This window comes from Orycteropus afer, unplaced genomic scaffold, assembly GCF_000298275.1.
Source record: "Orycteropus afer afer isolate SDZICR_OR568_19922 unplaced genomic scaffold, OryAfe1.0 scaffold00117, whole genome shotgun sequence".
NCBI classification, from domain to species: domain Eukaryota; kingdom Metazoa; phylum Chordata; class Mammalia; order Tubulidentata; family Orycteropodidae; genus Orycteropus; species Orycteropus afer.
In genome coordinates, this window is record NW_006921704.1 from 2,597,473 (window position 1) to 2,611,342 (window position 13,870).

The 13,870-nt window shown below is 40.2% G+C and overlaps 1 protein-coding gene across 1 annotated transcript in view; it reads left to right on the forward strand.

Moving 5' to 3' along the window:
* DZIP1 (DAZ interacting zinc finger protein 1) overlaps positions 1-13,870 on the forward strand; it is a 122,708-nt gene that overhangs the window by 75,745 nt on the left and 33,093 nt on the right. The window contains exons 12-13 of the mRNA XM_042781414.1: positions 1,121-1,125; positions 4,379-4,438. Coding sequence (XP_042637348.1) covers positions 1,121-1,125; positions 4,379-4,438 — 65 coding nt within the window. The remainder of the gene's footprint in view (positions 1-1,120; positions 1,126-4,378; positions 4,439-13,870) is intronic.

Consider the following 13,870-nt stretch of genomic DNA (forward strand, 5'->3'; position numbering starts at 1 on the left):
AAAATATTGGACCCACCAGAGTTGCACAAGTGGACTGGGGACTATTGAAGGAAAAGTCTGAGTTCAAGAGATTAGATCCTCTAATGGGAGGTGGTGCGTCTGATCCTTTTGAGGTGGCCATGTTTACATGCAATCACAAGGAGAAATGTTTGTATGAGGCTGACAGGAGCAGCATTCATCCAAGATTCACATCCTGGAAGAGCTCAAGACAGCCTTTAGGGAACTTCTTTGACCTTAGAGGAGAATTGAAAAATGCCACTGATAATTATAGCATTTTTCCAGCTGTCCTATGACAGCCCTGCCTTCTTTTCCCTGTCATGGGCCCCTAGGATATATTAATTCCAATAGATGGATAGTTATGGTTTGCTCCTATGTACCTCAGTTGGCACAATGGAGATAGAGAAATGAATCAGAAACAAAGCTTGTACCCAAGGAACTTAACAATCTGTAAGGGATAACAAACACTCACAATTATGGCACAAGGTGAGAGCCATTGTTAGACTAAATGGGCCTTTAGGCAAAGAGCTTGTCTCCAATTGGGGGAAATCTGGGAAAGCTTCATGGAGCAGCTGAGATTTGGCCATTTGAGTTGAATAAGATGTGAGTATGTAGGATGGCATTCTAAGTAAAGCAATAAGTGGAAGAAGCAAAGGGTAGCAAGAAAGCACTAGATGTGAATTCGTAGTGCAGATTAATTATGTGGCTTAATTATTGAAGAAGAGATTTGAGGAGGATGAAGTTGGTTGGTGGGGTTCATGGCAGCTAGTGAGTGCCAGACTGTGGCTGCTCAGGGTCATTCTTTTGGTAGTGTGTAGTGCTGAATATTCATGAGAGTGGGCTATGGGAAGCCTAGACTAACCAGAGTATATATGATGAATCAGTGCTGCACAGTGATTGCAGTAGTCTGTGTGAGACACACCTAGGTATCAGGGTTGTGGTAATGAAACTGGAGAAGAGGGAGTGAGCATAACTGTTGCGTGGAATTGGCAGAAAGTCTGAGCAAGTGATTGGAGGCCAAGAAAAAAGGAAGAGTTAGAACATGGTGAGCTCAGATAATGGGTGGACAATGGTGCCATGTAGAGAAGCCAACATGGGGGGGAGGGGAGAGCAGACTGGGCAGACACAGTGTGTGCCAGCAGGGAGGCATTATAGTTTCATGGCCAAGACTCTGGACTTGGTAAGTGCAAAGTTGGGATTCACAGTCCACTTGTGTGACTGTTGCTTAGGTCTCTTTGGCTATAAAGTAGGGAGAATAGTAATAGCACCTTCCCTGGGTTGTTGAGATGAATGAATGAGGCAGGGTGTTATTAGAGCATGATCCACTCAGTAAGCACTGGCTAAATGCTATCCTGTAAGATAGAGACAATAAAGTCCAGCAAGGAGTCAGCCAGTGAGAGAAAGTACAAGACTGAGTAGAGATTTGGAGGCTTTTTCCTTCTAGAGCTAATAGTGGGGGACTGAAAGATTTTTCTGAAAGCCTCAGGCAGGTTCAGGGGAGACCTGTGACTCCAGAATATTTCAGCTCTCACACTGGAGATATCAACCCAGGATAGGAGTTGGGGTGTTTAGAAGCTGGACCTGTGGCTTCTAGAGCAGAGAATGGCTGGCCCTCCCCTCCCCATTTGGGACATTAGCCTACTTGTGTCATCTGGGATATGGCCCTCCTCATTACCTCAGCCTTCACATAGGAGCCATGTTGAGGACTCTACCACCCTCCACCAAGCCCCTACCCTCTGCATCACCGAAGGAAATGGTGGTCAGAACATTGGTGGTGTATCCTGACTCTAGAAAAATAAGTCATAGGAGTAGATCTCTAATATAATGATAACAAATATACATATGATAATTTCCATTATAACCTTATTTTTCTAATTTTCATATAGTATAATAAAATTCATATTGTGTCATTTTTTAAAAAAATACTGAAGTTAATTATTCTTCTAAAGTCTGCGTTTTTAGCAGTTCAAACTAGTAAAATAGCCTATTTATATATTAAATCTTAATGCTTAGTAACAAATCTGAAAGCACCTTTCTTGATGTCTGTCAGTTGTGAACTTAAAAGCTACTTCCTGGGACCCTGATCATATTTGAAAATAACTGTCTTCTTACTTACTAATAGACTGTGCTGCAAAAGTTCATTTTCTAACAACTTAAAATGCATTTTCCCAAAGAAATAAAATGCATTTTCCCGTAGAACTGATGTTAGGTTCCTGGCCAAGCTATAAGAACCTGTTTAACCTGTGTATACCTAAAATAAGGAGCCCTGGCAGTTCAATCCCACCAGCTGCTCTGTGGAAGGAAGATGGAGCAATCTGCTTCTGTAGAGATTTATCACCTTGGCAACCCAAAGGGGTTGCTGTGAGTCAGAATCTACTCCATGGCAGTGAGTTTGGTTGAGTTTGGTTTTGATGGTACAGTGGTTAAGCTCTCAACTGCTAACCAAAATGTTGGTGATTTGAACCTATCAGCTGCTCCATGGGAGAAAGATGTAGCAGTCTGCTTTTGTCAGGATTACATCTTTAAAAACCCTATGGGGCAATTCTGTTCTGTCCTACAGGGTAACTGTGAGTTAGAATTGACTTGATGGTAACAGGCTTGCAATGATTTTTATACTTAAAATTTTAAAAATAAACCAAAACCAGTGTTCTTGAATTGATTCAACTTGTGGCAACCTCGTGTCACAGAGTAGAACTGCTCCATAGGGCTTTCTTGGCTATAACCTTTATAAGCAGTGTGTTTCTTCAGTACTGTTGTTGGATGGGTCTGAACTACCAACCTTTAGGCATCCACCAATCTTTAGGAATGGAGTACAAACCGTTTATACTACCCAGGCACCTATACCTAAAACAGACTACCAGAAATACCCTGTAATAAATTAAAAGCAGACATTCAGTGTTGGCAGGAATTAAATCTGAGATAATAAATGAAAATCACTTTGCTCCATGCCTGACAACATTGTTGGCTAGTGTTGCCCTTGCTTATTGCCCACTGTGGAGTCTGGCAGTAGAATGAAATGACCTCCACCTTGTGGAGAAGGTGGAGAGACCAGGAGGTGCTCTTTTTTGAAGATGAGTGAACCATGTACCACACAAACAAGACTACTGGTTCCTTTTTATTCCATGTCTGATGCTTGGTAAACCTTTAATCAAAAACTGACTTTTCCCATGAAGGAAATTTCCCTCTGTCAGTAGGATAAGAGTTTGGTTTTATTCATGCTGCCTATAGTTTCCTTGTGTATGCATAGTAATGTTTGCTTGGGAAAAGTCACCCAGAGGCCTCCTTTTCCTGGTTCTGGTGCTGAGATTGGGAAAGGCTCACTCTGGGCCCTAACCTGTCAAGCTGTGAAGGCAAGGACTTATCCAGCCTTTTCCTGGGGTAGCCTTCCAGGGGCAAAATTGTTGTTTGTTGTGTGCTGTCAAGTTGACGTGACAGAGTAGAACAACCCCAAAGGGTTTTCTAGTCTGTAATCTTTACGGGAGCAGATCACAGGTCTTTCTGCCATGGAGCCACTGGGTGCATTTGAACTGCTAACCTTTAGGTTAGCAGCCAGGTGCTTCAGTGTTCTACTACCAGGTCTCCTTTTGGGCAGACCCAGGTCTTAAAAAGCAATAGGAACAAGGAAGTATGTATGAAGGAGTCTAAGTCTTGCCTGACCCTCGGGTCACCTGTCCTTATCACCCTGGTCCTGCCACTTGAAGGCCCAGGATAAGTCCTGGGAGCAAGTGAGAAGTTGAAGTATGAGGGGCTTGTTTTTCATCATTTGAAACTGAAATATTCCCATTAATTTTCTATTTAGCCACCTGACTAAACTGTTTTATAAGGAAAGTATCTTTTTAGAGATAAACCAACACCAAACCTACTGCCATCAAGTCAGTTCTGACTCATAGCAACCCCTATTGGGTTTCCAAGGCTATGAATCTTTAAGAAAGTAGATTGTCTCATATTCCTCCCGTGCGACAGCTGGTGGGTTTGAACTGCTGACCTTCTAGTTAGCAACCAAATGCTTTACCCTCTACACTACCAGAGCTCTCTTTTTTTAGAAATAAGTGATGAAAATCTTTTACAGTTGTACCCTTATGCTGTAAAAGAATCACATCAGGCTGATGGGTGAGAAACTTTAACCTAATTATTTAAAAATACAACTTCTGAAGTAGAACAAATGGAAAATACATAAAAAGAGAAGATACCATGAAAAAGTGTGACTAGCTTTAACTGATGACCTCAGTATCTCTTTTTTTTTTTCCTTCTTCAGTAAATTCTTATTATTTAGGCATGAATGGAATACCATTGAATTATATCTTTCAAAATTGTTTGAAAGGAAACTAATTTACTTTGCTCTTGTCCTGTTTATATTATTCTTATTTTTCCTCATTAATAGAACAGGCATTCTCATCGCACATACTGGAACCAATAGAAGAGCTTTCAGAGGAAGAAAAAGGTAACAAAGGGCTTGATAAGGGTTTATGTGCATAGATAATATTTATATGCTAAAACCCAACCCTTGAAAGTACAGAGCCAGTAGTTTTTATCATAGTGTATCAAAATTAGGCAAGATGTTTAGGTTTGGGTTATATTTTTAATCTACATATAGTATTCTCCTGTCTTACTCTCCTAATATTCTATTATTCCCTGCTTTGCTGTATTCTTATGCAAGCAGATGAAAAAGAAATTTCCTGTGTCAGGGAATTTGAAATGTCAAGTCTTCATCTCAAGGCAGGTATTTTCTGATGAGATAAGTTTACACACAATTGGTATGTAATTGTCAGATGATGTGAAAATATTTGTCTCACAGTTGTGATTTTTTATGCTCTGAGATGGATGGGTGAAGTGCCCATTTTAAAATTATTTTTAATAGCAAAGAACACATAGTATCTAAACTCAGAATGTGGAGTATTGAGGTGCAAAATAATACCACAGTGGTGGAATGTTTGAGCTGTTACCTGTCTTTGGAGAAAATTAAAACTACTACTTCTTAATTATTTTGTTTGGTAATTCTTACAGTTGTCCTCAATCAATTTTTGAAGTTTATGAAAATGTTTTTTAAAAAAATCATAAGGAGTATTTTCTAATGCCAAAGTTATAGATCTGGAAAACAATCATATTTGAATCAGTTTATTATGATTTTCTCCTTAATATTAGCACTCTTTTTAATTATATCACTCTTTTAGGAGAAATTAAATTTTTAATATTTATATGGGTTCAGGTTTTGTCATTTTATCAGGAAGAGAAGTAAAATTATATCTTAAAATATATAAACTTTTAATATTTGTTACGTTTCCTTCTGTGTTCTCTAGACTTTTTTTTAAAAAAAAAATATTTTTACAAGACTAGAGATTGAAAATTGACTTAATCAAGCATATATTCATAATATCTACATGATGTATATTTTCAGGTCTTGGATTTGCTGTGTTAATCATCAATGCCTTTTTGATATTTTAATAAAGGATTTATTTATTTTGCTTCCATGTATGTTTGCAATTTGTCTTGAATTTCTGTATTTTATCTGCTGCCTTCAAGTTGTTAGCCAGGCTATTTACACAGTTTAGAATTTCATATCTTCTTGTTAAGTAGTTGTTCATAGACACCACTGCTTTTGGGTAGCATTTTAGTTGTTCCATTTCTTCTGTTCTTATTTCTTTGTAATTGCTGTTCCAATATTTAAAAACATGTTTCTTTCTGAAATAAGAACGAGTATAGATGCAATAAAGTATAATAAAACTATAAGTTGTTGATGGAAATTTAAAGGCATTTTAGATGAGCATAACTTGAAAAGGATATTGTCAGGCTCTTATATAAGGCTCCCCTTGTTCCACTGTCAAAGAAATAAGGAGCATGGTGGATCAATAGTCAACACTTCCAGCAGCATGGCCCAGGCCCAGCCCTCAAGTGGGAGGCCTTAAGGCAAAATCTATTCCACAGAAGTGATTTGTTTGCGCTATCCACTGTTGGCAAATGTTTTATAATCAGTTGCCAATATTTTAAAATTAGAATATTTCATATGAAAATCTGAATTTCTTACTGTTCTTGAAAAACTAGAAGATCAGTCAACATTCAGCCAAGTCTGAGTAGCATTCATCCCTTTAGAAGCAAATGCATGCTTCGTGCTTCGTGGGCTGCCACAACCCTACCCCACAATAGTCTGTCTTCTGCCCACTTTAACTGTCTGGCCTTATTTGTGATCCCTATAGGTAAAGAGGAGCTCTGGTAGCATAGTGCCTAAGGCACTTGACTGCTAACCAGAAGGCTGGCGGTTCAAACCCACCAGCCACTCCTCGGAAGGAAGGTTGGGCAATCCTACTTCCGTAGTGATACTGCCTCGGAAACCCAAGGAGGGGTTGCTATGAGTCGGGGCCGACTCGACGGCAAATAACAACAACAACAACAACATAGGTAAAGAGGGAGCTCTGGTAGCATAAGGGAGCTCTGGTAGCATAGTGCCTAAGGCACTTGACTGCTAACCAGAAGGCTGGCGGTTCAAACCCACCAGCCACTCCTCGGAAGGAAGATGGGGCAATCAACTTCCGTAGTGATACTGCCTTGGAAACCCAAGGAGGGGTCGCTATGGGTCGGGTCCAACTCGACGGCACATAACAACAACACAACAACAACATAGGTAAAGAGGAAGAGTGCTTACAAATACTGCCTTTAAATAATTTACCACCATTCCTATTGGCCTTCTGTAGACAAGATAAAGAAATCTTAATCCTATTTAAGTTTTACATAATGACATCCTTTATTAATGTCCAAAACATAAAATCTCTCGTTCCTTGAGCAATCTGTGTAATGTGTCAGGAGGTTTGTAGAAAGGGTCACACTTGTTTAAAATGAGTGGACTAGGGTTACAAGAGAAGTAGCATTTGTCCATCATCATCCAATGTGGTGTCTTTACCTTCAGCTCCAAGTTCCATCCTTTGCATCATTTTACCTGAACTTCAATTAGAGTTCTACCCACACAGTGTAAGATGTGAGTTTGTCATCAGCGATAGCAGATGCCATCATTGGTTGTTGCCACATTTAGGGGATTGTGTTGAGAAAGAAGATCTCTGCCACTCTCTACCAGTTCAGCCACCGCTCTGGTGGGATGAAAGGGCTGCAGGATGGGAAACTGCCCTAGGTCTCTGTGCAACATTACAAAAACCAGGAACTGCATCCTTTTAGTGCCTCTGTGGACTCAGCACATGGCAGCAGATTAATTGCCATCAATAAATCCCTTGGCCAGTGCTAACATTTTGCAGAGAAATGCCTATGAAGCTGAATTTTTCAAAAATACTGGTTCTTACCAAGAAATAAGCCAGGACTATTTCTGCATACTGGCTTTTTGACAGATTTTCATTGATTGAGTCATACTTGACCTTGCTGTTTGATAGAATATTAGAATGTGAGGGCCTTTGGCCCTCACGATCTTCTTAGAGGCCACTTTTTCTTTTGGAAATCTGAAACACGGGGGGATTAGGAACTTGTTTCACATCGTTGAGTTTAATTAGTGACTGCGCCAGAACAAAGTCAGGTTTTCTGCTTTTCATAGTTTAATGCAAAGAAAAAAAGGACAGAGAACTGTGTTGGTCTGGATTCTGCAGGGCTAGCTGAGGACACTTTGGAAAATCTCTTTACCTCTCTGGTTTTAGTATCATTATGTGAGAAAGGAGTTTCATATCTAGATGACAGGTAAAATTCCTTCAACTCAGAAATTCTTCTTTTCCCTATTACTTGCATTGCATTTATTTGCTTATCATCAGTGGTGCTGTATCGCCGATATATGTGATCACATGTATATGTCCTTGTGCATTAGCATGGCTATTTGCTAGGGTGTGTTTTTAAAATTTTACAGAGGAAATGCTGATCTCTAAAAAGTTTTATCTTGTTTATCTTGATGAACAATATGTGCTTTAACTCAAATCTTCAGGTGTGGTTGGTTTTCTACCTTTGTATAAAAAAGTCTTTTTTTTTTTCTCTCCATTCTATAAGCTTTCCCCACACACACACACTTAAAACCAGTGAAGTTGTATGGTATGTAAATTATGCCTCAATATAATTTTTAAAACAAACAAAACTTACTGAGTACCTTTTAGACACTCAGCATTATAAAGTTCATAGGAAAAGAATGATAAACACAATATCTGCCTTCAGGGAACTTGCAAGCCAGTTTCATAGACAACATACACATCTGTAAAACCATCTGTGTAAGGCTGAGTTCTCTAGAGAAGCAAAACCAGTAAAGCTTAACTATACATATAGAGAGAAGTTTATCTTAAGAAAATGGATCACACACTTACAGAAGCTGGCAAGTCCCAAGTTCTTGGATCAAGTGTCAAACTGGAGGCTTTTCCCAACTCACGAAGCTGCAGGGGCTGACGAGCTCAAGGTTGGTAGGCAGTATACCGGCTGTTGACTCCAACGAGTGATGAATCCAAGATCATCAGGCTGAATGGTTGATTGTTCGCTCATGGACAGTTGTAGGCAGCACAACAGGATCCCGATCCACAGAAGAGTGTCTCATTTTCCCAGGATGTCCATAAATATGTTGGAAGCAGGCCACACCCCTAGGAAAACTCCCTTTCAATGGATTGGCTGTTCAAAACATATACATTGGATCTCATCATAGGAATAACCCACATCACAACTGCTTGAACAACTCAGAATTGTAGTCCAGCCAAGTTGACACATAACTCCAGTTATCACAGTCCACCCCTTGTCAACTTGACAGTTGTACACATCTCTTTAACCATGTATAATATCTAAATAAGGACAGTTATAAAGTCATATTTGTACATAACATGATACACTAACACACATACAACCAAAGTGCATTAACCCTGTTTACATTTCATAGTTCGTAACAGAAGAAAACAAAAATATTTGATGCACATATATAATGAAGAAATATAACAATCACAGTCCTTTTTTCTTTAGCTGGTCACATGGTTGTAGCTGATATTCAGAACTACCTTCTTCCACCACCCATTCCATATTTCCCTTGCCCTCAGCAAGCACCTTACCTGGTCGTGGTTCTTTGCCTGGTGGGGTGATCCAGACCTTCATTCCTGAAGGGTCTGGGCCATTAGTAGTCATAACAGACTTGGGTTGCTATAGTTTTCCATTAACTTTAATCACAGGGCATGGTACTGCTAAGAGATATCCTAAAGAATCTTTTGTATTCCAGACATATTCTTCTTTACCTCCATTATGTAATGTCAGTCCAATTTTCCTTTGGTAATCAGGATCTATCACAGCAGATAGTTCAGTAACACTGTTCTTTGTATGTTGATCCAGAGGCATGAGGAAGCCAAAATGGCCAGGTGGCATTTTTAACTTCCAGTTCAATGTACTCAGTATTGTGTCTCCAGGTGGGAGTGTTCCTTCTTTTAGGACTAAGATCTCCAGACCTGCAGAGCATAGGGTAGCAGGGACAGGAAGCAAAAATTTTTTATGTGAGTCACTAAGGGTAATAGTGGTACCACTCCCATTTCCACCCCTTGGTTCCTGGACCTGTGAATCCCGGCTATTGGAGAAACAGCACTGTGTATTGGATTCTGGTTTAGAGCATATACAGCCTCCTGGAGAACATTGCCCCAACTCTTCAAGGTATTGCCACCTAGCTGGCACTGTAATTGTGTTTTTAGTAGGCCATTCCATTGTTCTATCAAGTCAGCTGTTTCAGGATGATGGGGAACATGGTAGGACCAGTGAATTCCATAAGCATAGGCCCATTGGCGCACTTCATTTGCTGTGAAGTGCATCCCTTGATCCGAAGCAATGCTGTGTGGGATACCATGATGGTGAATAAGGCATTCTATAAGTCCATAGATGGTAGTTTTGGCTGAAGCATTGCATGCAGGGAAGGCAAATCCATATCCAGACTAAGTATCTATTCCAATAAGAAAAAAAATGCTGTCCTTTGCATGATGGAAGTGGTCTAGTGTAATCAACCTGCCACCAGGTTGCTGGATGATCTCCCTGAGGAATGGTTCCATATTGCAGACTCAGTGTTGGTCTCTGCTGCTGGCATATTGGGCACTCAGCAGTGGCGGTAGCCAAATTAGCCTTGGTAAGTGGCAGTCCATGTTGCTGAGCCCATGCATAACCTCCATTCCTGCCACATGGCCAGTTTGTTCATGAGCCCATTGAGCAATGACAGGAGTAGCTGAGGGAAAAGGATGACTGGTTTCTACTTAACATGTCATCCTATCCACCTTGTTGTTAAAGTCCTCCTCTGCCAAGGTCACCTTTTGGTGGGCATTCACATGAGACACAAATATCTTTACTCCTTTGACCCATTCAGAGAGAGAAATTTATCTTAGGAAAGTGGCTCACACACTTATAGAAGCTGGCAAGTCCCGAGTTCTTGGATCAAATGTCATGCTGGAGACTTTTTCCAACTCACGCAGCTGCAGGGGCTGAGCTCAAGGTTGGCATGCAGTATACCAGCTATTGACTCCAACAAATGATGAATCCAAGATCATGAGGCTGAATGATGGGATTATTCACTCACAGACAGTTGTAGGCAGCACAACAGGATTGCAATCTACAGAAGAGTGTCTCATTTTCCCAAAAAGTCCATAATATATTGGAAGGAGGCCACATCTCTAGGGAGATTTACTTTCAATGGATTGGCTGCTCAAAACATAATACAGCCAATCTCATGGGAATAACCCACATCACAATTGCTTGAACCACTCAGAATTGTAGTCCAGCCAAGCTGACACACCAACCCCAAGTATCACACCATCTGAGAACAATTCAGCATTATCTGTTGTTGTCACTGAGTTGATTCTGCCTTATGATGACCCCATGTGTGCAGTGTACTCTTTGGTCTATTGCTTTAGCCGGCAGCCTCAGCCTTATAGAAATCTTTTTTGTCAAGGGTTGTTGTTGTTGTTATGTACCGTTGAGTTGGACCCGACTCATAGTGATACCTCCTTGGTTTTCCGAGGTAGTATCACTACAGAAGGAGATTGCCCAACTTTCCTTCTGAGGAGTGGCTGGTGGGTTTGAACCACCAGCCTTCTGGTTAGCAGTCAAGTGCCTTAGGCACTAAGCTACCAGAGCTCCCTGTAAAGGGTTTCCTAATTATTCATAAATGGCTTTCCAAAGATAGCACCAAAATAGTGAATTTGAGAACAGAGGAGAGTACTTAATCTGCCATCATTTGCAGGAATTGGTCATCAATGTGAACTTGAACTTGACATCAAGAATTAGAATTTAAGCATGAATTTGAACAGGTAAGCCAATGAATCCAACAACTGCTGTCTAAAGGCTTTGTAAGTCTTCTGAGCTGTGGATAAGCCATCCTGAGCATCACTTGAACCCTTTGTGTGGCCTTTGTCCCAGAGCAGACAGAGCCTACAACCTCTCTTAAGGCTATATTTCGGTTTAATTTCTTTTCGTAGATACTGACCAAAAAGTTTGTTTGCATAATCAGGCAGTGGAAGTGAGTGGGGAGGTTGAATCTGTTTAAATCATAGCACCATGATATTCAGGCTTTGGCTTTTCCTTTTCACCCTAGATAGTTGCACACCTGATGGCAGACTATCAGCTAAGACCAGCAAAGTAGCCATGACTGCAACCAAGTCCACTAGATTTTGATGTGTAGTTAATTCCTAGGACAGAAATGCTTTTATGTGTGGTTTCAGAATATTTTAAAACATTGGTGGGAAAATAACAGTGTGAATACTGAGAATATAAAATTTAAGATTAACTCCAACTTTTAGTCATAATTATATAATTTTGGCTTATAGCATGTGTAGAAAAGCATCTAAATGGAAGATTTTTTTTCCTCTTTAATGCACTGAAGGTAGTATGACTAATTTTGCTTTCAATAAAGCTGATTATTAATCAACAAATATTCTTGAAGTGGTATTTATAAAACATCTTAAACCAAAGGCATTTTTGTCAAGATCGTCTGTAAATGCGAAGGTGCCATGGAGTGAAAAAATGAAGTTTCTTGAGGCCACCTTGACAGCCCTGGGCTTGGGGAAAGCATTTGATGTGACCCTTGTTGGGTGAAATGCCTCTGTTCAGAGACTAGACTCAAGAATGATAGGTCATTTGTCACATTTCTATTAGATTTGAATTTGGACATTCACCAAATGTCAGAAGTTACCAAGTGTTGTTGCTTGGTGCTGTCAAGGCTGTTCCAACTCTAGCGACCCCACGCTGCCCAGACCTGTGCCATCCTCACAGTCGTTGCTGTGTTTGAGCCTATTGTTGCAATCACTGTGTCAGTCCATCTTGTGGAGAGTCTTTTTCTTTTTTGCTGACCCTCTATCTACCAAGCATGATGTCCTTCTCCAGGGACTGATCCCTCTTGATAACGTGTCCAAAGTATGTGAGATGCTGTCTTGCCAACTTCACTCCTAAGGAGCATTCTGGCTGTAGTTCTTCCAAGACAGATTTCAGTAACCTTCATCCACACAGTTCATTCAAATGCATCAATTCTTCTTTGGCCTACCTTATTCATTGCCCTCCATATGAGGCAGTTGAAAATACCATGGCCTAAGCCAGATACACCTTAGTCCTCAAAGTGATGTCTTTGCTTTTTAACCCTTTAAAGAGCTTTTTTGCTGCAGATTTGCCCAGTGCAATATATCATTTGATTTCTTGACTTCTTCCACAGGCATTGGTTATGAATCCAAATAAAATGAAATCCTTGATAACTTCAATATTTTTGCATTTATCATGATGGTGCTTAGTGGTCTAGTTGTGAAGATTTTTGTTTTCTTCATGTTGAGATGTAATCCATACCAAAGGCTGTTGTTGTTGTTGTTGTTGTTATGTGCCGTCGAGTCGGCCCCGACTCATAGCAACCCCTCCTTGGGTTTCCGAGGCAGTATCACTACGGAAGTAGGATTGCCCAACCTTCCTTCTGAGGAGTGGCTGGTGGGTTTGAACCGCCAGCCTTCTGGTTAGCAGTCAAGTGCTTTAGCCACTATGCTACCAGAGCTCCTACCAAAGGCTGTAGACCTCAATTATCTTTGACAAAAAGACCCAGTCTTTCAAAGATCAGTGTGATCACTCTCATCTTTAAATGGTCTCAAACTAGACATTTTTCACTAGGGAAGAAAGAGGAATACAGAAGGAAGAGTGAGGAGAATGTTATTTTTTTTGTTTTTAAATATAGATTATTTTGAACAAAATATACTTTTCCTCAAACTGTGTTTGATGTATTTTTCACTTTAGTAAAGAATCTGGAGGGGGGTAATGAGTTTCATAGTTTGAAATTTCATATGAGCTACAGTTATTAGATAAAATTTTCAAATTATAATAAATTGTACTCCTGCATAAAATGCTGCATAAATACTAACTGGACTTAGGAGAGATGAATTCTTCAGGAAGTATTTTTAATGATAACACGTTAAAAGTCCAAAGTAAGTTTTTTCCCCCCGTTATACTTCTATAGACGCATGTATTTCATGCATTATTTAGCTAGATATAATTCAATTAAGTGATGAAAAAAGTCTATGAAAACATTGAAATTTGGAAGCAGACTTAAGATAAAAAGCTACTGTAGAGTTCCGGTAAGATGGCGGACTAGGCAGAAAGACTCCACAGACCCTCTACAACAAAGAAAAGGGAAACCAGTTAACAGATACACAGAAGATAATCCTGGACCCCTGAGCCTTAAAGGGGAGGATATAGAAGTGGACTAAACTCCAACTAGCAGAAGAATTTGCATGAAAATACCTAAAAAGGAGACAGACAGAGCTGCGGTCTGGCAGCGATCCTGACGGCACCGCACAGACGGCTTGGAGATTCCTGAGTGGTGGTGGTTGTTGTGTTGTTGTTGTTTGCCGTCGAGTCAGCCCCGACTCATAGCGACCCCTCCTTGGGTTTCCAAGGCAGTATCACTATGGAAGTAGGATTGCCCAACCTT